This window comes from Podarcis filfolensis (assembly GCF_964270895.1).
Source record: "Podarcis filfolensis genome assembly, chromosome: 16".
Lineage (NCBI taxonomy): Eukaryota > Metazoa > Chordata > Lepidosauria > Squamata > Lacertidae > Podarcis > Podarcis filfolensis.
Genome location: NC_139620.1, coordinates 25,359,061 through 25,385,847, shown reverse-complemented (window position 1 = coordinate 25,385,847; position 26,787 = coordinate 25,359,061). Strand labels below are relative to the sequence as shown.

Below are 26,787 nucleotides of genomic sequence, written 5' to 3'. Positions count from 1 at the left end.
ACCCAGTGTGGCTAGGGAAACCCAGCCAGATGGGCAGGGAATAATAATAATAATAATAATAATAATAATAATAATGTCATCCAATCACCTTCAAGGCAGGAATATGTAGCTGCCCCATGCAGGGATCAAACCTGCAACCTTGGCATTATCAGAACCATGCTCTGGCCAACTGAGCTATTCAGGCTGACTGTGGCCGTCTTTTTGAAAAACGTCTTTGAGGAAGGGAAGTTTTGACCAACTGTTCGATAATTCGAGGATCCATTATAGAATCTAGTAAAGGGGGGGTTATGATTGTTTTATTATCTTTATTTAATTTTATTCTGTAATATTTATACGTTACTTGTTATTTATTACAAACTTTTCTGATTTTTTTTAAAAAAAACAATAACTAAGCATAATGTGTTGTCTTCCAGGACAAATGCATGTACAGGTGTTAAGTCTTGTATGCAGTCATGCATATAAACATCTTCTACTTTACAGACTGAGTTCACATCCACACAACTTGATTGTAAAAAAACAACAACATCTGTGTGGTTGACATAGATAATAAAACAATAACATAATCAGTAAATACAGTTAAAAGCAACTACCGTATTTTTCGCATCATAGGACGCTCCGTCCCATAGGACGCACCTAGTTTTTTTGGGGGGAAATAAAGGAAAAAAATTAAAATGTCACACATTGAAAACTTCCCTAAACAGTGCTTCCTTCAAATGTCTTCTAAATGTCAGGTAGTTGTTTATCTTTTTGACACGGGAGGGCATTTCACAGGGCGGGCGCCACTACCGAGAAGGCCCTCTGCCTGGTTCCCTGTAGCTTTATTTATTTATTTAAAAGCAATAAATATATTAAAAAGGCATAAAACCAGTTAGCTACACAAATTATTCAAATATAGAATCACATATTTGTGGAGTTGGAAGGAACCCTCAAGGTCATTAATCCAGCTCCATGCAATGCAGGAATCACTGTTAGATAATCTTTAACAGATGCCCCCCCCCAAAACATCTGTTTAAAAACCTCCAAGGAAGGAGAGCCCATATTTAAAATATGCAGGGAAGAGGGCTTTAACCCTTTGTTTCCCGCTGTAGTCCTGATCTGTTGGGGGGGGCAGCAATTTTATGTAACTGTGTGGTTTGCTGCTACTGTGTGACCATAGTTGTGTGAATGCTTAAAATCCCTCCACCTGCCATGCTAGGGTTCTGATCTGGATTGGGGGCCAACTGCTGGCCATTTATCTTTAAAAAGAAAATCCTATGCTTAAGAGCACCAGTACAGAGCTAATGCATAATCTTCCCCCTCCCTCTCAATCTTTCTTTCTTTCTCTCTCTTGCTTGCTCGCTCTTGGACAGATGTTTGAAAACAATCGGGTGAAATTCTACATGCAGACGGAAGTCTCGGAACTGCGGGAACAGGAGGGCAAGGTAGGTTTGTGTGCAATGACCTTTGAGCACCATCTGTTGGATTTCCAAGGTCTTTGCCTTTGTCATTCTGTGCTTCTTGGCCTGCTGGGGCTGATGGGAAGGTGATTCTACGCCTTGCACTGATCTAGAAAGAGTCTAGTTCCATGTAGCACCAGGGCTCAGAGGTTTAGGACACTCCCTGAGAGTCTGTGACTGGGAGGGGAGGGGAAGACATCTGTGGAGGCACTGCTGTCTAAGTTTGCTTGCAAAGGTCTTCTTTTTTCTTCCTATAGACATAGAAACGTAATGGTGTCGTCACGCTCTGCATTTTGCAGAGTGGCCGGTGGGCAGCCAATCCAACTGCAGCAAGTTAGCTGCAGAGATTTGGGATGTGTGTGTGCTTCTCACACAGTGGTTGAGCCAGCTGTTGCATGAAGACCCTGCTTCCTTTAAGTTAGGGACGGGGTAGAGGAGGAATGGTGAAGGCTGTCACAAATTCTTCACGGCGCTTTAGCAGAAATGCTCGGAGTTCCAGGTTCTTCAGTGCAGTATATTTATTGTCAGCTATATATACAAATAAAAGGGACGCGGGTGGCGCTGTGGTCTAAACCACAGAGCCTCTTGGGCTTGCCGATCAGAAGGTCGGTGGTTCAAATCCCCGCAATGGGGTGAGCTCCCGTTGCTCGGTCCCTGCTCCTGCCAACATAGCAGTTCGAAAGCACATCAAAGTGCAAGTAGATAAATAGGTACCTCTCTGGCAGGAAGGTAAACGGCATTTCTGTGCGCTGCTCTGCTTCACCAGAAGCGGCTTAGTCATGCTGGCTACATGACCTGGAAGCTGTACGCTTATACACACACACACACGAGTCATACCCCTGGTTGAAGTTGCTTCAGGTTGAGTGTTTTCGGGTTGCGGTCCACGGCAACCCGAAAGTAACGGAATGCATTACTTCTGGGTTTCGCCGCTCGTGCATGCGCAGACGCTCAAAATGACATCATACGCATGCGCAGAAGCGGCGAACCATGACCCGTGCACGCGCAGACCCGGAGACGCGGGTTGCGTTCTGTTGAGGATGCGAACGGGGCTCTGGAATGGATCCCGTTCGCATCCAGAGGTACCACTGTATATCGGTAAACTGCATTGTTTTAGCTGGTGATATATCATGATGTTGAAAACCTGATATCGCCCATCCTAGTGCAGGTACAGCCACATTTCTGACTAGACCCACGAGTGCTATAGCCTACAGCAGCCTTACCCAACCTGGCACCCTCCAAAGGTTTTGGACTACAACTCCCATCAGCACCACACAGCCATGCATCCAAAACACTTGGAGGGCACCAGGTTGGGAAATGGTTTCATAGGATAACTTTTCCATTCTTTATTTCCTGGTTTCGCAATGTGTGGTGGACTAATCTGTGAATGAAAGAAAAGGGTGTAAGAGCTGGGCAAAATGGGCTGCAGCTCGTCTTTCCATTTACTACCATTTCCTACTTTTTTTCCTCTCCCTTGAAGCTAAAGGAGGTTGTACTGAAAAGTGGCAAAGTCCTCCGAGCCGATGTCTGCGTCATAGGCATAGGTAGGTGGCCATGCAAAACTTTACTTCTCTGGAATCCTTCATATGGGGGGGGGGGGCATGGGCTGCTATTCACCCTACCTGTGGACCATCCATTGCAATGATATCTTCTGCAACAAAACACTTTCGCATTTCCCTTTCTCATTCATTGATGGAGAACAGCCGGGGCGGGGAATGCAGTGGGAAAATTTTGTGCACCGCTACTGTAAATTCCTAATCAACTAGGTTGCTTATCTATTTCGTAAAGTTCATATTCCGCCGGATTGTAAAACGTCAACAACAGTGCCTCAAAGCGGTTTGCAAAAAGAAGAAAACAATAGAATGATCAGTAAAAACATTCAAAAAAATAAAATCAGCAATAAATTAAAAGCAGATGAAAATATACAGCAACATTCTACATGTCTGGGTAGGTTTGCCTAGACGTTTTTTTATAGCAGGTGCTGAAAAGAGTACAGTCAAGGCGCCTGCTTTTGGCCAAGAAGCCGAGAATTATTGTTGGAGGCAGGGGGCGGTCAGACGCTGGGACTTAGGGCCAGGCCGGTGGTGCCCATGTCGGCCTGGATAGCTCAGTTAATTAGAGCATGGTGCTGATCTTGCCAAAGCTGCAAGTTTGATTCCCGTTTGGGACAGCTGTGTATTCCTGCGGGTTGGACTAGGTCATAGTTAGGCAAACTAAGGCTCGGGGGCCGAATCCGGCCCAATCGCCTTCTAAATCCGGCCCATGGACGGTCCGGGAATCAGCGTGTTTTTACATGAGCAGAATGTGTGCTTTTATTTAAAATGCATCTCTGGGTTATTTGTGGGGCATAGGAATTCGTTCACCCCCCCCCAAATATAGTCTGACCCCCCCACAAGGTCTGAGGGACAGTGGACCAGCTCCCTGCTGAAAAAGTTTGCTGACCCCTGGACCATAACTGTCAACTTTTCCCTTTTCTTGCGAGGAATCCTATTCGGAATAAGGGAATTTCCCTTTAAAAAAGGGAAACGTTGACAGCTATGCCCTGGACTGGGTGATTCAGAGGGTCCCTGCCAAATCTAGAATTCTGTGATTCTATGGAGAAGTTAGGCACAGCCCTCCCACTGACAACATTCCTGTCTCCCTTTCTGGGCAGGTGCAACCCCAGCGACGGGCTTCTTGAAGCAGAGTGGCATTAACGTGGACTCCAAAGGTTTCATTGTGGTGAACAAGGTAAAACCGGGGCACGGAAGGCAGGCTGGAGCCCAGTGCAAGTGCTCTGGTACACGCAACAGATGTGCTGTCAACCCACGAGGTTCTTTCCTCCTCCCTTCCAGATGATGCAGACCAACATCCCAGGAGTTTTTGCAGCCGGCGACGCTGTTGCATTTCCACTGGTGCTGAGGAACAACAAGAAGGTGAACATCCCTCATTGGCAGATGGCTCACATGCACGGTGGGTGACGCTCAGTTTCTTGTTTCTTCTTTTGTCATTTAAAAATTCCATTTTCTAACAAATACAAAGCAGAGAGAATGGTTATAGCAACCAGTGGAAATTAAAAGATGAGAAATAGGTAGTTGTGTCATTCAATTCTACTCAGTATTGATTCAGAGCAGATTCTAACATATAGTTAGCAGAGTAAAAACTTAAAACACGTTGCAGGATTCCCCCCAAAACAGACCACAGGCAATTGTATTTCATCCAGCAGAGCTTTACTGCCACTGAAGGCAAATGGGCATAATGGTCACAAATCCAGTACATTCAGGACTGGCACTGTCCATAAGAAATCCAGTTGCAGCAGACTTAACTTAAACTTACAATAACTTATAATAAGTCTAAACCTTAACGCTAAGCATACTATGTAGAGCACACCACACCAGCAGGAAAAAGAGATAGAAAGAGAAAGTGAAACCCAGACTCCTTCTAACCTTATTTTTATACAGTGGTACCTCGGGTTACATACGCTTCAGGTTACATATGCTTCAGATTACACACTCTGCTAACCCAGAAATAGTGCCTCAGGTTAAGAACTTTGCTTCAGGATGACAACAGAAATCGTGCTCCAGCGGCGTGGCAGCAGCAGGAGGCCCCATTAGCTAAAGTGGTGCTTCAAGTTAAGAACAGTTTCAGGTTATGTACGGACCTCCGGAACGAATTAAGTACTTAACCCGAGGTACCACTGTAGTCAGCATAACCTTGACAGAAAGAGATAAGAGAACCAGTTTAAACCAGCTGTACTCAGCTTCTCTGAAGGAATAACCCAAACATCATGAACCTTCCGATTGTTTTTTTCTTACAGAGAAGCTTCCAGAACCCTCTTGAATTAATTAGAATAGGAAAGATCTTTACACATCAGATCAATACTTTCTGTACTAAGAAATGCAAAATGACAAGTTACACATGGGTTAAAATAGCAAAGTCCAAGACTAACAGCTGGCCTAAGCCACCCCTAAAAGAGAGGGCGATTTCAGATTCCAGGAGGGTCTACACAGCTGGTTTGGGGAATCAGGGAGGGCTGCATCGCTGGGGGGCTGGTGCTGTAGACACCAACTGTATAGAGCATTGGGCAATGTGCTGCTGCTCTTCCTCCACATTCCAGGACGCATTGCTGCGCTGAACATGTTGGCACATGGGACCGAAATCAGCACAGTCCCTTACCTGTGGACAGCCATGTTTGGCAAGAGCATCCGCTACGCAGGTGAGTGAACGGCCCACCCAGGTCTGACGGTAAGGGCAAGGCCAAGTCTTCTTCACTGCAAGACTTTGGAGGAATGAGGCGTTCTCAAAGTAAAGGAAGGATTGAATTCTGATTAATAAGAATACACACAGAGGCTTGAACCAGCAAGACTCTGGGAAGGATGCGTATAATAATCTCTCTCTGTGTCCAGCCCCTGGCCCAGGTCGTTTTATTCCCAAAAGAGCTTTTTACAGAGTGTTCATAAGAACCAATCAGATTTCTTCTGAGCATTTCAATAAACCCATGTGGGGACATGTGGGGACAAAGTTAAACTACCAAAACTAATTAAGCACACATATTTCTGGGGTAAACAAAGAACAGAACTACAAAGGAGAGCATTTGGCAACCCCTTAGGTCATAAACAAGCAAAATACATGATAAGAAGGATGGCCAGAAAGACAGCGATCATTATCACCTTCAGGTGAGATCTGTTTCCTGGCCCTAAGATTAACATCCTATCATTAAGATATCAGAAACGCTACATCAAAGAAACTGCCCACTGTCTTTGATGACCCAGGATGCCTGCCTGGCGAAGCAACTGGGCTGTGTATGTGCCTTGTCAAGCAAGAGAAATGGACAGTAGAGGAAATGGCCAGAGATGCAGAGGGTTGTGGGATTTGATCAGAAATTATTGTCAATGTATCAAACCCAGTCAACACAGTGCATTCATCGTGGACACAATGGCTTGATGCATATTTTATAATTCCTCATAGTAATACCACCTGACACCACACTCTGGATATTTGCACTCCTACAGAGGAAGATCTATCCCTGGCCATTGGCTGCCCTTGCTAGGGCGGTTGTACAAGTTCCTCACCCTTGCAATAAATCAGTGTTATTTCTCTTTCCATTTCCCAGGCCATGGAGAGGGGTTTGATGATGTCATCATTCAGGGGGACTTGGATGAACTGAAGTTTGTGGCGTTTTACACCAAGTAAGTGCTGCTTTGTCTTTCCAAAGATGCAACTGCACCCACGTTAAGTGAGGATGGGCATTTGCAAAAAGTGATGGCTGTGCTCCACTTAGTGGCATTCCGTGCATCCGCAACACGAGTCAGCAGCGTGATGCAGCAAAAAAAAAGCTAGTGCAGTTCTAGGTTGCATCAACAGAAATCTAACGTCCAGATCAAGGGTACTGCTCTGTTCTGCCCAGGTGAGACCCTAGCTGGAGTCTTGTGTCCAGTTCTGGGAACCCCAGTTTCATAAAAATATTGACAAATCGGAGTGTGTATATCAATATACACACAATATACACACAAGAGTGACCAAAATGATCAAAGGGTTTGGAAACCAAGCCTTATGAGGAACGGCTGAGGGAGTTGGGTAGGTTTAGCCCGGAAAAGAGAAGACTGAGAGGTGATATGAAAGCCATTTTCATATATCTGAAGGGCTGTCACATGGAAAAAGCTCGTTTTCTGCTTTTCCAGGGAGTAGGACCAATGGATTCAAATGACAAGAAAGGAGACTCCAACAGGGATCAGCAACCTTTTTCAGCTGTGGGCCTGTCCACCATCCCTCAGACCATGTGGTGGGCCGGACTATATTTTGGAAAAAAATATGAGCAAATTCCTATGCCCCACAAATAACCCAGAGATGCATTTTAAATAAAAGGACACATTCTACTCATGTAAAAACATGATGATTCCCGGACCGTCCGCAGGCCGGATTGAGAAGGCGATTGGGCCGGATCCGGCCCCCGGGCCTTAGTTTGCCTACCCCTGAACTGAACATTAGGAACAAAGGTGCCAGCTTGCCTCCCGCATTGGGGGGGGCGCATCACATGACACGTCATGTGATGTCATGTGACGCATCCGCCCTAGTGGGTTGTGCGGCGGGGAGATGGAGGCGGAACCATCGCATGCTCCACCTCCCCGCCTAATGTCATGTGAGGAGAAGGGGGCGGAGCTCAGTGATTGGCTCTGCCGCTCGGCCTCCTCCCCATGGCATATGCCGGGGGGGCGGGGAGTGGGACACACGGAGGGCAATCTTCACCCTCGCTAGTCCCAGCCCCCTCCTGGCTCCCAGGTGGAGGCTGGGGTGCACAGAGGGCACCCAACGGTGACAGAGGATGTCGGCCCCCTCGATATTGGGAGGGCTGGGTTCCCTGATTCAAAATATTGAGGGGGCTAGAGCCCCCAGCGCCCCCTATACCTCGCACCGGCAATTAGGAAGAACTTTCTGATGGTAAGAGCTGTTCAGCAGTGGAATGGACTGCCTCAGAAGGCTCTCCTTCATAGGAGATTTTTTTAATTTTTGTATTTTTATTAAAGATTTTCTTGATTTACAGAAGTATGTGTAATGTCTCTCTCTTGTATTTTTTCCATGTAACATTTTTACAAATCAGTTTCATTTGTTGAGACACTATCAAGAAAAGGGAGAGAGGGTTGGAAGATGGGTGGGGGTGGGTTCGGGTGGCGATGTTTCTATTTTGCTTAATGTATGTAGGGTTTGGTGTCATCGTTGCTTGTGCAGGTTCTCTGCTGTTCACTTGTGTTCCTTTGGTGGTGAGAGAGGCTGGGGTTGGCCTTGTTTGTTTGTGATTGGCTGTGATGATCTTTGTTTTCATGTGTGAGTGGGGTGGGTGGGTGTTTTGGATCAGGTTAGCCATATTGATTTGTATGCTGTTGGTGGATTGTTGTCATTGTCTTGTTGGGCTGTGTATGTGAGAAAGGGGAGCCATACCAGGATGAAGGCGTCTTCTTCTGTTTGTCCCCCTTTGTTAAGTTGTGGGCGAACATACCAGACAACACAGCGATTCTTCCAACGCAGCTCTTTATTTGTAAGCTGGAACAGAACTAACTGAGGAGCTCAGTCAGCCTGTTTATATAGAGCTCCAGAACAATGTAACTGTTGCCATTTTCTAAAACTATCCAATCACTGAACGTCACTTTTCGATCCTTCATTTGCATACAAACTATCCAATCACTGAACATCACTTTTCGATCCTTCATTTGCATAACTATCTACAGTATCCCCCTGCTGGCCCAGGGTGAGAACTTCAGTACATAACACCCTTCATTGGAGATTTTAAGGAGAGGTTGGGTGGGTGGCCATCTGTCAGGAATTCTGTGATCTCAACCTCTCCTTCTCCGTCAGCCTCCAAATCCTCGGATCTTTCGTTGCAGGAATGAAGAGGTGCTTGCCGTGGCAAGCATGAACTACGACCCTCTGGTCTCCAAGGTTGCAGATGTCATGGGAGCCGGCAGGGCCATCCGGAAAAGAGATGTGGAGTAAGTTGCAACTGCTGGTTTGAGACCGGCCTTTCCCTCAAAGCACCCACTGGTTGGTTTCCTTTCTTTCCTCATTGCAAAGTTGATTGACAGCCCAGAAAGGGAAGGGGGGTTTTAACTGCTGATCCACCCCCAAGTTTTAAAGGGCATCAATCTGGGCTGGGCTGTCTGTGTCCCACAACTGCCCCACAAACAGAGCATAATGCGGGGTACAGGCTGCAGCATCTGGGGAATCTTGTCATTCATTTTAAACGCAAGGTTCTAGTCCTCAATTTATCTGCTTGCACTTTGACATGCTTTCGAACTGCTAGGTGGGCAGGAGCAGGGACTGAGCAATGGGAGCTCAGCCCGTCGTGGGGATTCGAACCGCCTTCTGATTGGCAAGCCCTAGGCTCTGTGGTTTAACCCACAGCGCCACCGCAGAGCCTAGGACTTGCCGATCAGAAGGTCGGCGGTTCGAATCCCCGCAACGGGGTGAGCTCCCGCTGCTCGGTCCCTGCTCCTGCCAACCTAGCAGTTCGAAAGCACGTCAAAGTGCAAGTAGATAAATAGGTACCACTCTGGCGGGAAGGTAAACGGCGTTTCCGTGCGCTGCTCTGGTTCGCCAGAAGCGGCTTAGTCATGCTGGCCACATGACCCGGAAGCTGTAAGCCAGCTCCCTCGGCCAGTAAAGCGAGATGAGCGCTGCAACCCCAGAGTTGGTCACGACTAGACCTAATGGTCAGGGGTCCCTTTACCTTTACCTTTACTAGTCCTCAAGCTTGTGAGTATCAGACGAAAAGTTTACCTGCTGCTTCTTTGCTTTTGGTTTCTGGCAGAGCTGTCGTCCATTTCCCACTTGTGAGGCAGGTGAATTCCCCCCCAGGAAATGGATATAGTGATATTGGGTGGGGGGAGCTCATTTCCTTGATCAGCATTGGGCCAGCACTGAGTGAAATATCAGGAGCTAGGTTGGCTGATTTTCCAGTAGGAAGAGATGAGCTTTATTGCCCTGTTTTGAAAAATTCTCTCTCTTCCTGTGAGCAACGGTTACTGAATAAACTTTGGGGGAACACCCCCCACCAATATGTATCCTGCAAAACTTTTAAAGTGGAAGCCGAGATTATCAATATTATAAGCTCAGAATTTGGCCTATAATGTTGATAATTTCCATTTGAAAAACAAAGCCAAGTTTCTAGCCATTACGGTTGTAGAGGGAAGCCAGAGAAGTCAACTAGCTTTGTGCAGGGCTTTTAAATTTTTTAGAACTGAGGAAGAATATGTAGTCCTGAGTGTGAGCTGTGAAGCCGGTGAGTCCCTCTGGTAGCAAATACTGAGTCTCTTCTTCTCTCCTTTCTTACTTTCTGTTTCTTTCTCTTTCTTTACTGCTGCAATTTAAGGCTCTTCATCCGCTATGGCAAGTAGGTATATTTTAGTCAGTGTCTCTTCGGCTTGCTAGTTTGGGGGAGTTGTTCTCTTCCCCCAACCCAACTTTCGCTTTTTAATCTGTTTAAATCAGTGGTGCTCAATTTTTGGGGGGTCACTGCTCCCTTGCTTCCACAAACTCACCCCCCGTGCTCCCTACCATGCCCTATAAAAAGAATTATTCATAACAGCAGTTTGGATGACCCACTGAGGAAAATAACGATAGAATAAAATTCAAAATGGTAAGGATTAAGTGCATGTTCATTCAAGATTCAATTAAAACTATTTGGTTTAATTCATAAAATAGATGAATTTGATCCAATGATATATTAGTAGGAACTTTCTGGCTCTAAGAGCCATTGGACAATGAAACGGATGACATCAGAAGGTGGTGGACTCTCTTTCACTGGAGAGGAAGTTTAAAAACACTCTGCAGCAGCAGAGTGTGGATTATAGGTTGTTAAACCCTTTTGCTTATCCCGATTCATCTGCCTTAAAACTCTTGCCCCTCCCTCTACCTCTCTAGCAATGAACAGACCACACACTCTTAAGTAAGTTTAAAAGCTTTACTTACTAAATCCAAAGGTCTGATTCATGCATTGTTCCATGCAGCACCCAAGTTACTCTTGGGCACAAAATACACAATATAGTTTCAGATATGCTGTCTGAACTTGGATCAAGTTCAGACATGTCCGCCCTGGTCCATGGCTGGAAGAGAAGTGAGAGAAAGGAAGAGAAAACAGCTTTACTTCCTCCCTCATGGAGGAGAGGGGTCATGACCTAGCTGAGTCTAGGAACAGAACTGTGATCTTAACCCCTTCATGCACTAACTAGCGCTCGTGTGTAGTTATGTTTGACTGCAATTTCCCACACCTTCCAACTCGACAGTTCTATTTCTATGATTCTTCGCTCTTTGTGCTTTCAGTCAGCTTCAAAAATATTGCCTTCCTCCACTTCAGGGTTTGTGCAGCTGGTTTGGGAGTTGAGGAAGTATTCCTACAATAATCCTGCTTTGTTTGTTGGTTTTGTCTTTCCTGTAGAACTGGAGACATGTCCTGGCTAACTGGAAAGGGCTCCTAACCTCCCCAGAAATCACTGGCTTCCTACAGACCCTGCAGTCACCAAGGGCAAGATGCCACACACCTTTCTCCAGTGACTTTGACAAACCTGGCACTGTTTCCATAACCATTCTCTTCCTACGCCTTCCAAGGGCCCCATTCATGCTGAGATCAACTGCTGTAGCCTCAGAGTGGCTTAAACACACCCTCTCCCTGGAGCAACCGGAAGGAAAAGGGGCCACTGAGGGGTTCATTGAGTTGCCACGGCTATCTAGGGCCAAGTCAGATAAGTGCCGTGAAGTCAGCGGAGCCGTGGGGTGGGGTGGGGGAGAGGAAAATATGGGTCACACCTGCACACTTGCTTGGGAGCAGAGTGGAGAGCTGGTGGACCTCAAAGGCTTCCCTTTCTACAGGGAGAAATCTCCACGGATTGGTGTTGGCCACATCCCACAGTGGCTGGCTGCACTGCTCGCCGTCCACATTCCAACCGCCCTTCCAGTCTACTCCATTGCTGCTGTGGTTCTTTTGAACCACGTCCTTGAGGCACTTCCTGCAGGCCCGTTAAGCCGTCTTCCTTTATGCGAGCCACAAACCTGTGTGTGTGTGTGTGTGTGTGTGTGTGTGTGTGTGTGAGAGAGAGAGAGAGAGAGAGAGAGAGAGAGAGAGAGAGAGAGAGCAGCGATCAAAGGGAAACTAATATGGAGGATTGGCTCACCTTTCTATGTTCCCTTTGGAACAGCTTTGCCCAAGCCTGCTGTGCCAAAGATCTGTTGGTCTTTTGCATAGGGATCGGGAGGGGGAGGGAGAGGTGTCTGATTCAGTTCATGTTTCAAGGCGAACGTACCCAATTTGCACATTCTGAAAACGGCAGGTGAACCGAACCGCAGCCATCTTTAAAAATTTGCCCGTCTCTGAATTTTGCAATGCAGTTCTCCGGTCAAGCGCAGAAATCCATAACTGTGCATAAACATGCATATATAATAGAGGAAATAACACACAAGAATGCATTGTGTTGCAAAAACCAAACACATGAATCTGCAAAAACTGGATGCATGAAGCAAAATTGCAGAATAGAACGTTGCGTGAAAATGCTGGCGAATTTTCACAAGGACTTAAGGAACAGCAACACAACCACTTGTGGTGTGGAGATATGGTCAACTCCACTCAAGACTGGAAAATGAGGAACTGAAATGGACAGATTCACCTATCCTTAGTGGGATCCATGTTTCCCCCCGCATTTCCTCCCCTTGCAGCAAGCCCTCTCTTGCCAAGCCTAGCTGTGCCCGCTCTCTGCCGTTCTTCCGGAATGCAGAAGAGGCACAGGACCCAGCTTCCAGATCACTGCAATGTTTTCTTTCCTTTTGTTTTGCCTTAACCAGGTTTCTAGCCCCTAAGGGTTGCCAAGATCTGCTTGAAAGAGTGCCAGAAGTCAGAGAGGTTGGAGGAGCAAGCGAGGGGAAGGGTCAGCAGCCTTGGTCACCCTCCAAATTAGTACGCCAGAATAAATTCTGCAGTGCAATAATGCACGTGTTCCTCTGGCATCGTTTCTTCAGACTGCAGAACTGTCTCTTCTGCTCGGCACGAGGTGTCGATTTTCTTTTTGCAATGGGCAAAACAAACCCCTGAGTTATCACCTTGCTCATCAGGGGACAAGGGGACCCGAGGGTGATAGAGGCAGGCTGCACTTCTGCTAATAATCCAGCCCATCGAATCCTAGAATTGTAGAAATGGAAGGGAACTTGAGGGTCATTTAGCCCAGCCCCCTGGAATGCAATTTCCTAATTCAGGGCAATCAGCTGTATTTTCTAGGAACCAGCAGCCACCATTTCATTGCAACTTGGGGGCAGTGGAGGAGAACGTCACAACAGAAATGAGAGGGCCGTCATGGGTGTCAACACTGAAGTGGAAACACTTTGAAACCTGAAACTCCAGGTTCTCGTCGTGTGGCTGGAACATGCTAAATTTCTCTCCCCAAGCACCAGTCCCCTGGTGAAGTTGCAGCCGAAGCTCCTCCTCAAACAGGACTAGCCCCTTGCCAGACTTTGATGTTCCTCGCCACTAGCAGGGTTGCCAATCATAGGCCTGCCATCTTCCACCTTCCTGACAGAGGCCTGGGGGTGCTTTAGAACTGCTTGCAGGCAGAAATTCTGCCATTGTGGTGGGTGTTTTTTGTTTTGTTTCTGGCGCTGTGGGGCTGGAGGAACAGGAAGCACCTGTTGAGTTCATGCGGGTGTTTTCTGAAGGGTGAAAAGAAATGCTGACTGGATTTTGCCCGCCCTGCGTTTCAACTGCCCACATTCGCTTGCGTTTCACTCGCTTTGCCACAGGACGTCATGCAAAATAAATTAGCCATCTCATGTTTTGCCCTCTTCCCCCACCCTCCTAGTTTATTAATAAACTCATGTATTAAAACCACAAGGCTTGTGTGATAACTGCTCTGGATTGTGTGTGGATGCTTCGGCCAAAAATAGCCCCCTCCTAGGGTTGCTACCGTATTTTTCGCTCTATAAGATGCACCAGACCACAAGACGCACCTAGTTTTGGGAGGAGGAAAACAAGAAAAAAAATATTCTGAATCTCAGAAGCCAGAACAGCAAGAGTGATCACTGCGCAGTGAAAGCAGCAATCCCTCTTGCTGTTCTAGCTTCTGGGATAGCTGCGCAGCTTGCATTCGCTCCATAAGATGCACACACACATTTCCCCTTACTTGTTAGGAGGAAAAAGTGAGTCTTATAGAGCAAAAAATACGGTACCTTTCTTTTTACTTGCCCTGTTCTTCTGCCTTTAAATTCTGCCTGATTTAACCAGGGCAAATGTCTTTCCCTGTTATTTAATGCTGGCGGGGGGGGGAGGCAGGGAAAAGCTTTCTGAATTATTTCCTATAGGGAGAGTGTGGGGTCCCCCCCCCCTTCAGTTTGCTTTTTGATGTGAACATAAATCTCACTTCCCGAAACATTTTGTGAAATGACACACAGATCTTCTTCCAACGTTGCACCTCTCTGAATTTTTTGCGATGCAATTCTCTGGGGAAAAAATGCCTTTTTTTAAAAAAGGAAAGGGCTGTGCTGTTTTTATTACCAGTATTTTTAAAAAACATTGCTTTAATTCTATTAGAGTTTAATTCCATTTTTAATGATTATCTTTGATACGTTTTTAGCGTTTTGTATTTTATCTGTGTTCTTTTAATTTGTGTAAGCTGCCTGGAGTCCTAAGCTGGGGCAAAGGCTGGATATAAATGAATATAATGGTGATGGTGATGATAACCCAGAAATGTTCACAAATATGCCTCTACTGGGGGAAAGCATGTCACAAGTTGCATACGTTAGTGAAACCAACAATGCAAAAATGCATTATATCAGAGAAAAAAGCTTGCAAAGAAGTATTTATTAGAAGAAAACGTGCAGTAACGTGCTGATTAATTTTCTTGAGAACTTTTTTTTCTTTAGCAAAAAAGTTGCAACCGAATGCAGAAATGTGAACTGAATGCAAGCCTGGGAAACTAAGAAAAAAACTGAAACTGAGAGAATCACCTATCCCTACTTGGTTGATCCAGTACAATTAAGAAAGTAAGAAGAGCCCTGCTGGATCAGGCCCATGGCCTATCTGGTCCAGCATCCTGTTCTCACTTTGGCCAGCCTGATATCTGTGAAAAACTGGCAAGCAAAATTCGAGTCCTCCTGTGGTTTCCAGCAACAGGAATTCAGAAGAACTGCTGCCCCAAGTGTGGAGGCAGAACATAGCCATCATATTTAGGAACCATCGATAGCCTTATACTCGAAAGAATGTCCCATCCTCTTTTAAAGTCACCCAAGCAGATGGCTATCGCTGTCTACTGCGGGAAGTGAGTTCCTCAGTTTAACTCTGTCCCACACGAAGGACTTCCTTCCTTTCAGATAAACAACTATCTGACTTTTAGAAGACACCTGAAGGCAGCCCTGTTTATGGAATTTTTTAGTGTTTGAAGTTTTCTTGTGTTTTTAGTATTCTATGGGAAGCCAACCAGAGTGGCTGGGGAAGCCCAGGCAGATGGGCGGGGTATGTATGTATGTATGTATGAATAAATTATTATTATTATTATTATTATTATTATTATTATTATTATTATACACAGCACCTTCAGATGTTTTCGGAAAGTCATGCAAATTGGTTATCTGCTGGGAGGTGATTCCACAGGTTGAGTGCCACTACCGAGAAGGCACTCTGCCTGGTTCCTGTAACTTCACAACTCGTAGAGGGAACTGCCAGAAGGCCCTCGGCGCTGGACCCCAGTGTCTGGGCTGAACGGTGGGGGTGGACACGCTCCTTCAGGTTTACAAGACTGAAGCCATTTAGGGCAGCCTTGCTCAACCTGTGGGTCCCCAGATGTTGTTGAACTACAACTCCCATCACCCCTAGCTAGGAAGGCCAGAGCTCAGGGATGATGGGAGTTGTAGTCCAACAACATCTGGGGACCCACAGGTTGAGAACTGCTGATTTAGGCCTTTATAGGTCAGCACCAACACTTTGAATTGTGCTCAGAAACATACTGGGACCCAATGTAGATCTTTCAGGACTAGTATTATATGGTCTCAGCGGCCACTCCCGGTCACCAGTCCGGCACCTGCATTCTGGATTAGGTGTAGTTTCTGAGTCACCTTCAAAGTTAGCCCCATATATGGCACACTGGTGTAGCCCAAGTGGGAGATAACCAGAGCATATCCTCTTCTTTCTTGATCCCTCTTAAAATCTGTGCTGCAGAGCTGCACATTTGCAGGGATCTGCCCTTTACCAGCAGCTGGAACATGCTGATGTGAGCAGATTGGCTCTGTTTATCTCTGCGCTGTGAAAATCTTCGTGGGCTCATCGCTCCAGATCTAGCTGTTCTTAAAGACACAAGAGCAGAGCGGGCTTTCTGGGTGTTGAGATCCACAATTTCATCACAAGAGGTTTACAGCTGGGCTGGGCAGACTTCTGGGTCCCAGAATCCACTTGTGTTTGGTTTTGCTAGCATCCTGGAATCTATCAACTGGAGTCATATTCAAGGCAAGCAGTTTGGAGGGAGGATGTCAGCACACTGGCAGAACGGAGGAATGGGGTGCCTCTGAGCATGCACTGAGCACAGGAATTTGTTGTCAGTTCTAAAACTGGGTTCAGAGTCCTATCACTCAAAAAGACATTCCTGGTTTCAAGCATTCTTCATCTCAGCAGCCTGATTTGGGAGAAGAAAAAAGGTGGTTTTTTGGGGGGGGCGTCAAGTTTATTGTTGAAAAGTTATTATTGCACATTCCCCCAAGAGTGACCAGTAGATTAGTAGATACCAATCTACTTCTGTCATGGCCTTGTTTTACACATTGCAGAAGGTCCCTGCTCCAAGGAGCTGACACACTAAAATTTAAAGCAAAATTTAAAGTATTCTCTAATTTTTTTCCTTGGTTATATGTATTTTCTTTTTCTTCTGTATTTTCTTTTGTTGTAAATATGTATGTTTTCTAATTTGTACTTAAAAAAATAAAAAAAATTTAAAGCAGAAGAACTTACAAGAGGAAGAAGAGGAAGAAGAGGCAGGGTGTGAATTGGGAAAGAGCATGTAATGATTCCACTTGCAGGCACATGCCCTCCAGATGTTTTGGACTACAACGCCCATCAGCCCCAGCCAACATGATCACCTTAAACTACAACTACCAACAACCCCAGCCAGCCCTACCCAGGAAAGAATTGCACAGGGTACCAATTACCTGCCAGGCTAAGGTGTTGGATTCTGGTTTATAAAGGCCTGTACAGCTCAGGACCAAGATACCTGAAATATCACCTCAGTCCTTATATACCCAGTCAATCGCTGCTCTGCGGGTGAGGGGCTCCTGATGACAACATCTTATCAGGACGTTTTCTCCTCATTGAAACAGGGCCTTTAGTGTGGTGGCACCAAACCTTTGAAATTCCCTTCCAATAAATATTAGGCCTCCTTTGTCTTCTCAGTGCCAGCTTGAAAGCATTCCTCTTCCAACAAGGCTTTTCAGTAGAGATTTCTCCCCTGTCAGCATCTGTGGTGGAGTTTTTAGATGTTTTAATTACTTTGTGTGCTTGAAAACCTGGGCTCCTTTGGGAGGAAGGTCGAGGAAATAAACAACTACAGTCATACCTCGGGTTACAGATGCTTCAGGTTACAGACGCTTCAGGTTACAGACTCCTCAAACCCTGAAATAGTACCTCGGGTTAAGAACTTTGCTTCAGGATGAGAACAGAAATTGCACGACCCCGGCGCAGTGGCAGCGGGAGGCCCCATTAGCTAAAGTGGTACCTCAGGTAAAGAACACTTTCAGGTTAAGAATGGACCTCCAGAACGAATTAAGTTCTTAACCCGAGGTACCACTGTATCTGACTTTTAGAAGACACCTGAAGGCAGCCCTGTTTAGGGAAGTTTTTAATGACTGATGTTTTAATGTATTTTTAAAGTTTTGTTGGAAGCCCAGCCTGGTGGGCGGGGTATAAGTAATAAATTGTTGTTGTTACTGTTATTGTTATTATTAAATAAATAACAGCCCGGGAGACTTTTGCATCCCTTGCTAAGATCCATAGGCAGAAAGTGCTCATAAAGGCATAGGAGCAGCGAAAAGTTGGCAACATCTCGCCAAAAATGCACTAGAAAAGGGGCAAAGAAAGATGTGATAACCTTACCCAGGAAACTTTTGGGTTTTTCCCCCTCACAGCACAGCCGGATTAACATCCTCCAGCCATATGTCTGAGTGACAGCTGTGCTGCCCGGTCTCTTAATGCAATTAGCAGATCTTCTTTCCCAGCGCTGCCTGATTCAGGTCAAGAGCAGCAGGGTGGGTGGGGGAACAGAGGGCGACCCCCCACACATTGGGGGTGATGGCCCTGCAGACTCCGTTGCCTCCCAACCTGCGGAGGGGGCTGACAACTTTCAGTGGGTCCCTCTTCATCAACAACAAGACTGGTGACTGCGGCCTGGCACAGAGCTACCACCCAGGTATGATGAGATTTGAGGAGTGGGCTTTAGTAAGGAAAGCTTTTAACCATGGGTAGGCAAACTAAGGCCCGGGGGCCGGATGTGGCCCAATCGCCTCAATCTGGCCCGCAGATGGTCCAGGAATCAGCGTGTTTTTACATGAGTAGAATGTGTCCTTTTATTTAAAATGCATCTCTGGGTTATTTGTGGGGCCTGCCTGGTGTTTTCACATGAGTAGAATGTGTGCTTTTATTTAAAACGCATTTCTGGGTTATTTGTGGGGCATAGGAATTCATTCATTTTTTTTCTTCTTCTTCAAAATATAGTCCGGCCCATAGCTGTCAACTTTCAGATTTGAAAATAAGGGATCAGCAGCCTCGAAAATAAGGGATCAGCAGCCTCACCTGTCCCAGGGACAGTCCAAGGGCTATCTAACAATCCAGGATAGCGGAATTTCCCACAAAAAAAGGGAAGGTTGACAGCTATGACCCGGCCCCCCACAAGGTCTGAGGGACAGTGGACCGGCCCCCTGCTGAAAAAGTTTGCTGGCCCCTGCTTAACATTCAACTGGGGCAAACAAGGATTCCGACCCTTCCCAAGGGGGTGGTCTCCATGGCTGTAAATCAGTGGTAGAGCATCTATTTACAATTTTATGATTCTACCATTCTGTGGTTCTATAGTTTATTTGATCTGATTTAATATTTGGAATAATCAAATCGTAAGAGTTGGATGGGACCACAAGGGCCATCTAATTCCAACCCCCCCCCTACAATGCAGGAATCTTTTGCCCAACATGGGGCTTGAACCCATGGGCCTGAGATTAAGCGTCTCATGCTCTACCGGCTGAGCTATCTCAGGAATGAGATCTCCAGCAACAAATGTTGAGCTCAAAGCGGCTCACAACAGCACTGAGAACAACAAACACTGCAATTCCTATAACAGCAAAACGAGGCAGCATATTACGAAAGCAAAGAGCAGAAGCAAATTAAACTGTTGGGACTATGCCAAAATGGCAAAAAATGACCGGAAAGCTCAGGAACCAAGAAGACCAAAACTTTAACAAAGAATCGGGGAAATTTTTATAATTTTTCTTGGAGACCACTGTAAGCAGATGAAAACATTAGCAGGATTGCAGTAACACTTGTAAGGTAGCAAGTACTAGGGAGAAAATGGAGTTATATAAAGTATGGACTACTGAAAAAGATGCAGTAGAAAAGGTTTAAAAATAGGACCCACTGAAGGGAAGGTGGGAAGTTCAGAGATTTGGAGGAATCTTTAAATGTGTATGTGTATGGTTGTATTATAATTTTATATTTGTAAAATCAAATAAAAATGATTTTAAGAAAAAAAGAAGAAAAGAAAGCAAAGAGCAAAAGCAAATTCATCAAAACAATTAATATGATTTAATAAAGTTGTCATGATTCAGTTCAGTTGAATAAAATTCCTATATACCGCTTGATATAGTAAAGGTAAAGGTAAAGGTACTCCTGCCCGTACGGGCCAGTCTTGCCAGACTCTAGGGTTGTGCGCTCATCTCACTCTATAGGCCGGGAGTCAGCACTGTCCGCAGACACTTCCGGGTCACGTGGCCAGCGTGACGAAGCTGCATCTGGCGAGCTAGCGCAGCACACGGAACGCCTATACCGCTTGATATACAACACTTCAAAGCGGTTTCCGAAAACAATGAAATTACCAGTTAGAAGCAGCTGTTTAAAACATTCAAAAATAACAGTAATAAGTCAACAATAAGTGACCACCCAGAGTAAAACACAGGTTAGCATTTTACATTTCTGGGTAGGCTTGCCTAAACCAAAGTGCTCCCCCCCCCCCAATAATTTTTATTAAGTTTTATACAATTAGAACACATACTGGAACAAACGTTGCACAACCAAAAAACCCCCAAAACAAAACAAAAACTAACAAAGAAAAAAGAAAAGAGAAAAAAAATCTAAAAAACAACAACAAACAGCTAAACAACACAAACAAACTTAGTTATTTAAAAATCCAACCTTATAAACATGTTACTTGACTTCCTCTAGTCCCTCCCTTCTGAATTCCCTTGTATATGAATGTAACAGTTTGCCAATATCATTATTAAAACATAACACTCCAGTTATAATCAAATTTCTTCACTTTTCTTAATGTTCTACATCCCATTTATTTAAATAAATCCTGATTTAATCCTAGGCCTATTTGGTACCTTCAAGTAACTACTAATTTTTAATATTACAATATTTATTCAAATAGTCCTTAAATTTTCTCCAATCTTCTTGATATTCCTCTTCTTTCTGGTCGCGGATTCTTCCAATAAGGTCAGCTAGCTCGAGAAAGTCCATCATCTTCATCTGCCAATCTTCCAGGCGCTGAAAAGAGTACAGTGGTACCTCGGGTTACATACACTTCAGGTTACATACGCTTCAGGTTACACACTCCGCTAACCCAGAAATAGTGCTTCAGGTTAAGAACTTTGCTTCAGGATAAGTACAGAAATCGGGCTCTGGCGGCGCGGCAGCAGCAGGAGGCCCCATTAGCTAAAGTGGTGCTTCAGGTTAAGAACAGTTTCAGGTTAAGTATGGACCTCCGGAACGAATTAAGTACTTAACCCGAGGCAACACGGTACTGGGAAGATGCCTACTTGATGTCAATTGGCAGGGAGTTCCAAAGTGCGGTTATCACTTAAAAACCCCTAAAAGTGCTAGTTCTGCAGATCAGAGCAGTTGAGGGGGAATGCATGGGGCAAGATGGTCTTGTAGGGAAGCTGTAATCCAAACCAAGTTGACATTTATAAGGGTGGGATATAAATTCAACAAGTTAAAAGCTATGCAAGAGCCCCTGTTTGTTTCACAGTAATTTTGAATGGTATGAACTGCTGACCTTGTATTCAACCTTTGGGCAATCCCTTGGCAAGGTGCCCTATCCAAAGCTCTAATGAGAAAAAACACAGCGCCACTGGCAAACGGGTCCAGAGGAGGCTGTTTTCTCCCTGAGATGCTGTTGCTGCTGCAAACTTTTGGCATCTTTTCCAGACCACATGGTGCTTTCCAGTCTGCCGTTACAGATGATGCTGTACTTCAATGCCTTCTTCTCCCCGTTCTGGTGCCTGTCGGAGGGGGTCATGCTGGAACTGAAGGTAGTCAGGGTTTCCCCCCCCCTCCTTTTCTTTGTATGTTTTCGAGCACAATTCAAAGTGCTGGTCCTGACCTTTAAAGCCCTAAACGGCCTCGGTCCAGTTTATCTGAAGGAGCGTCTCCACCCCCATCGTTCTGCCCGGACACTGAGGTCCAGCACCGAGGGCCTTCTGGCGGTCCCCTCATTGTGAGAAGCCAAGTTACAGGGAACCAGGCAGAGGGCCTTCTCGGTAGTGGCACCTGCCCTGTGGAATGCCCTCCCACCAGATGTCAAAGAGAACAACAACTATCAGACTTTTAGATGACATCTGAAGGCAGCCCTGTTTAGGGAAGCTTTTGATGTTTGATGTATTACTGTGTTTTAATATTGTATTGGAAGGCGCCCATAGTGGCTGGGGAAACCCAGCCAGATGGGCGGGGTATAAATAAATTATTATTATTATTATTATTATTATTATTATTATTATTATTATTGTCGATCACGAACTCCTGGACCACTGCCTTGCCGACGTGGGGATCCAGGGCACAGTCCTTCAATGGCTGCGCTCGTTTCTCTCTGGTCGGGGACAGAGGGTGGCGCTTGGGGGGGAATTGTCATCCCGCCACTCCTTGGTGTGTGGAGTGCCCCAGGGTGCGATACTCTCCCCGATGCTTTTTAACATCTTTATGCGACCCCTCGCCCAGCTTCTCCGGAGTTTTGGGCTGGGCTGCCATCAGTATGCTGATGACACCCAACTCTATCTGTTGATGGATGGCCATCCTGACTCGGCCCCAGACACACTGATCAGATGCTTGGAAGCTGTGGCTGGATGGTTACGTGGCAGCCAGTTGAAGTTAAATCCTTCGAAGACAGAGGTCCTCTGGCTGGGACGGGGCGATATGGGATTGAGGGGGCAACTCCCATCTCTTGCGGGGGTGCAATTAGTGCCAGCACCGTCTGTTAAGAGTTTGGGTGTAATCTTTGATACCTCCCTCTCCATGGAGGCGCAGATTGCAGCTACTGTATAACAAAGGCGGCATTTTTTCATCTCTGCCAAGCTAAGGAGCTGGCTCCTTACCTCTCTCGCCCTGACCTAGCCACTGTGATCCACGCGACGGTCACCTCCAGACTGGATTATTGTAACTCGCTCTACGTGGGGCTGCCCTTGAGACTGACCCAGAAACTCCAGCGGGTGCAGAATGCCGCAGCGAGACTCCTTACGGGGTCTTCGCTGCGAGATCACATTCATCCGGTGCTATACCAGCTGCACTGGCTCCCGGTGGAGTACAGGATCAGGTTTAAGGTGCTGGTTTTAACCTTCAAAGCCCTATACAGCCTAGGACCCTCGTACCTACGGGACCGCCTCTCCTGGTATGCCCCACAGAGGAACTTACGGTCTTCAAATAAAAACATCTTGAACGTCCCAGGCCACAGAGAGGTTAGGCTGGCCTCAACTAGAGCCAGGGCTTTTTCGGCTGCGGCTCCAACCTGGTGGAACGCTCTGTCACAAGAGACAAGGGCCCTGCAGGACTTGACATCTTTCCGCAGGGCCTGCAAGTCAGAGCTGTTCCACCAGGCCTTTGGTCAGGGCGCAGCCTGACTCCCTCCTTTGGCAATCTTTACAAAACTTTAGTTTATGGTTGCCATCAATTTTGATTTTAATTAATTTTTATAATGTTTTTATAACGTTGCACTATTTTAGTGTTGTTAGCTGCCCTGAGCCCGGCTTCGGCTGGGGAGGGCGGGATATAAATAAAATTTATTATTATTATTATTATTGTTGTTGTTGTTGTAAACCGGAGCTGTAGTTCGGCAGAAAAACATCTGCCCTACATGTGGAAGGAGACCCCAGATTCAATTCCTGGCATCTCCAGGTGGGGAGGGACAGACCAGCCTGAAACCCCAAAGCTGTTGGGATCAAGTCTTTTTTTGGGGGGGGGCGTCATCTGCTGAAGATTCTTTAGCTGTGATTCCCTGCATTGCAGGGGGTTGGGCTAGATGACCCTAGGGTCCCCTTCCGACGCTACAATCCCATTTTTCTAAACAAAAAAAAAAATTTTTTCTTTCCAGTAGCACCTTAAAGACCAACTAAGTTAGTTCTTGGTATGAGCTTTCGTGTGCATGCACACTTCGTCATGCACACGAAAGCTCATACCAAGAACTAACTTAGTTGGTCTTTAAGGTGCTACTGGAAAGAAAAAAAAAAATTTTTTTTTTGTTTTGACTATGGCAGACCAACACGGCTACCTATCTGTAACTGGAACCATTTTTCTAAGTTAGAGGAAACACGATAGTCCTTTTCAACTAGTTCTCTCTCTTTCTACCCTCCTTCCAGTATAGCCTACTTCCCGCTTACTATCAGTTCCTGCTGGTCAGTGCATACCTGATGATCATCTCAGCCGAAGGCCTGCGGCTCTACCTGGGGTTTATCGGAAATCTGCAGGAGAAGGTAAGGCCTCAAGGCAGGGAGGACGAACCTTAGGGCTGAGAGCCAAGTGTGGCCCTCCAGACCTCTTTGCCTGGCCCCCAGGATTTTCTCCAGGTCACTCCCCTCTCTTCTTCGCACCCTCCTTCTTTTTTAAAAAAGGTTTTTGTTGTGACGTGGGGTTTGTGATTTCAGCTCTCTTGACATAATATGCTGGAGACAGTTCTGTAATAACACTTCTTTATTAAAGCAAACAAGACTGAGAACTGAGGAGGGGAGAGCTACATTTATAGGGACAGGGAACTAGCTACAAAGGATACATTTTGGAGGGAACAATATCAGGCAATCACAGTTCTGCCTTTTGGAGGAAACCAATAAGACAGAGGATCCAAATACAGCAGCTTAAATGAACCAATAGTAGCTGTACCCTCTGGAACCAAAAGGCAGTTACTTTACCCTAATGCAAATACAGACAATAGTAATACAGATATAAAATCCTTTGACTCAATACACAACAGTTTTTTTATTAATAATTTCAACATATCAAAAGATCAAAACATATCATATTCATTATTTCCCCCCTTTCTGCCCCCACCTCTCCATCAAGCCCTCCCCCTCCCCCCAGACTTTCCTCAGCTCCTCTCTCTGATTTTTCAACACATATTATTCTCTGCATACTGTGAAATTGTAGAAATCCTTATATTATCTATCTGCTATGTTAACAATCAATAAATGTGTGTATGTTTGTTCAAAACCTGCCAAGGAGTCCAATTCATTTTGTTGTCTTTTTAAGTAATTTGTAAAAAGTTCCCATTCTTCTTTGAAGTCACAGTTGTCCTTATCTCGCAGTTTATATGTTAGTTTAGCCAGCTCTGCATAGTTCATCACTCTTGTCCCTGTTCCTTTCTTTGCACCCCCCTTCAATGTGTTTCGCGCTGCCAGTCAGTGTAGACCATTACACAAAACAAAAGAATTGCCGTGAAAATCCCTGAAACGAGAGGTAATCGACTATAGAATTGAATAACAAAAATCAAAAAATTTAAGGAAAAATTAACCTAGAATTAAACAAAGACTTAACGAGATGCCGGCTACAAAACTCTTTTCACTGAACTAATCAGTTTCCTCAGAAGGAAATAAAGAATTTTAAACCTTAAATGATTTTAAGCGATATCAAACAAACTCAAGAGCAGGGCTGAGATGCTTCCTTGAGTTTACAAAAAAGGTATAAAAACCTCAATGACAAGTTTTAAACGTAGCCCTATTTAAGAGAACATTATAAACCTTAAATGGTTTTCAGTGATTTCCAGCAAACTCAAGAGCAGGGCTGAAACGCATCCCTGATTTTACAAAAATGGTTTTAAGAAAAACTTACAAAGGAATACGAGATAATCTAAGTTTCAAACATACTCAAAAACAGGCAGAAACTAAAAAACAGGGCTGAAGCGCTCCTGACTGCGGATGTTAAAGACTGATACAGAGTGTTTCCAATCACAGGTTTTTATACTGTAAGGTGAAGGAATTTTTAAAGGGACATCTAGTTCAAACAAAGTGCAGGGTTGCTAAAGTTTGCAAAGAATAACAAGAATAATATTAAATAGAGTTTTAAGAAATTATAAGAAGGAACTGAAGTCAATATAAGAATTGAGACCATAGCTGTCAACCGTCTCTTATTTGGTGGGAAAGTCCCTTATCCCAGCGCCGTGTCCCACTGCTGTCCCTTATTGATGATGTCTCTTAATTTCCCGGGTTTCAAAGGAAACAGCTCCTCTCCCTCCCTCCCTGCCAGGGAGGCTCCAACTGTTTTGCTTGGCTGCGTTGCTCACCCAATAAGGAGTCTAAGAACGACTGGGGGTTGGAGCTTGCATGCCTTGTGCCGATCAAATCGGCCGCGTTGCCTGGGGACTCGCCTTTGCTCAGCGCTTCCCAGCGGAGATGTGATGGTGGTTTTCCTTGCTGCATCCCCTTTGCTGGGTTGCTGCGCTGTGGGAACCACCGCTTGAGGCTTCGTTTGGCGGCTGGCTAGGCTTTCTGCCTTTGGCTCGTAGGGGCTCAGAAGTCAAACATACCTGTGCTCTGAAAATCCCTTATTTTGGCTGCTGAGCCCTTATTTCCGAGGCTGCTGGTCCCTTATTTTCGAATCTGTAAGTTGACAGCTATGATTGAGACATCTGGAGGGCCGAGTTTGAGGAAGTCTGGTGTAGGCACTACTGAGCTGGATGGATGGGTAAAAGGCAGCTTCCTCTGTTCCTTGGCTCCTGCAGGTCCCCGAACTGGCCGGCTTCGTCCTTCTCTCCTTCCTGATTGAGACGCCTGTCCTGCTGTTCATCCTGACCGACGAGCACATCATCCGCCTGCCTCTGGAGACCGCCGTCCACCTGGTCCTCCTCCTCTTCCTTGCCTTGGAGATCACGGCGGCTGTCTTTGCTCTCAAGGGGATGACCAGGCAGCTAGCCAGGCAGTTCTACCTGAAGCAATTCGAGGAGGGGCCCGGCGGGCTGGGCCCGGGTGCGAGGGGCAGCCAGCAAGGGGCTCGGCTGTCCGTCAGCCCTGACTCCGCCCTGCTTTCTGCACAGGGGCGCTAAATGAGCAACAGGTGGGGGGTGTCTTCCCTTTGAGGCGGTGGTCCTCACTGAGGGCCAGTGTTTTGTTGTCGAGTAGCATCTGAGAGACCAGAGTTCAAATCCTCACTCGGCCATACGAAGCTCACTGGGTGACCCCGGGCGAGACCCTGTGTCTCAGGCCAACCTGAGAGCCTCACAGGGTTGTTGTAGGGACTGAACTGAGATGGGGGAGGGCTGCGTATGCTGCCTGGAGCTCCTTGGAGAAAAAGGTGAGATATAAATGCAATAATTATGTTATGTACTGAGTTGAATAGGATCCAAAATGCAGCAGCCCGATTGGTCCTAGAACAATAGGATCCAAAATGCAGCAGTCTGATTGGTCCTAGAAC

The 26,787-nt window shown here is 45.9% G+C and overlaps 2 protein-coding genes across 7 annotated transcripts in view; both read left to right on the top strand.

Annotated features, from left to right (window-relative positions):
• The window catches only part of AIFM3 (AIF family member 3), a 56,307-nt gene extending 42,537 nt beyond the window's left edge, over positions 1 to 13,770 (top strand). For 3 of the 6 annotated variants that reach the window (XM_083590142.1, XM_083590141.1, XM_083590145.1), the window contains 9 exons: positions 1,350 to 1,421; positions 2,914 to 2,977; positions 4,087 to 4,163; positions 4,268 to 4,385; positions 5,530 to 5,628; positions 6,526 to 6,601; positions 8,792 to 8,896; positions 10,276 to 10,296; positions 11,341 to 13,770. In XM_083590142.1, the coding sequence (XP_083446268.1) occupies positions 1,350 to 1,421; positions 2,914 to 2,977; positions 4,087 to 4,163; positions 4,268 to 4,385; positions 5,530 to 5,628; positions 6,526 to 6,601; positions 8,792 to 8,896; positions 10,276 to 10,296; positions 11,341 to 11,380 (672 nt within the window). In that variant the 3' untranslated portion in view covers positions 11,381 to 13,770. The remainder of the gene's footprint in view (positions 1 to 1,349; positions 1,422 to 2,913; positions 2,978 to 4,086; positions 4,164 to 4,267; positions 4,386 to 5,529; positions 5,629 to 6,525; positions 6,602 to 8,791; positions 8,897 to 10,275; positions 10,297 to 11,340) is intronic. The other 3 variants (XM_083590144.1, XM_083590143.1, XM_083590146.1) reach the window with 1 other exon arrangement.
• A 4,129-nt stretch (positions 13,771 to 17,899) lies between these two features.
• On the top strand, positions 17,900 to 26,765 carry LOC310751617 (transmembrane protein 17B-like). The gene is made up of 4 exons (XM_083590927.1): positions 17,900 to 18,325; positions 21,331 to 21,434; positions 23,748 to 23,861; positions 26,099 to 26,765. Exons 1-4 carry the CDS (start codon positions 18,208 to 18,210, stop codon positions 26,417 to 26,419), a joined length of 657 nt encoding a protein of 218 aa, XP_083447053.1. The 5' UTR covers positions 17,900 to 18,207; the 3' UTR covers positions 26,420 to 26,765.
• The last annotated feature ends 22 nt before the right edge of the window (positions 26,766 to 26,787 follow it).

Bases quoted from the DNA above. Each gene is read 5' to 3' on its own strand.
- LOC310751617 (XM_083590927.1), top strand. From the start codon at position 18,208: ATGGCCCTGCAGACTCCGTTGCCTCCCAACCTGCGGAGGGGGCTGACA. The intron at 21,435-23,747 runs GTAGTCAGGGTT...CCCTCCTTCCAG, and splicing joins GGGTCATGCTGGAACTGAAG to TATAGCCTACTTCCCGCTTA. The intron at 23,862-26,098 runs GTAAGGCCTCAA...TGGCTCCTGCAG, and splicing joins TCGGAAATCTGCAGGAGAAG to GTCCCCGAACTGGCCGGCTT.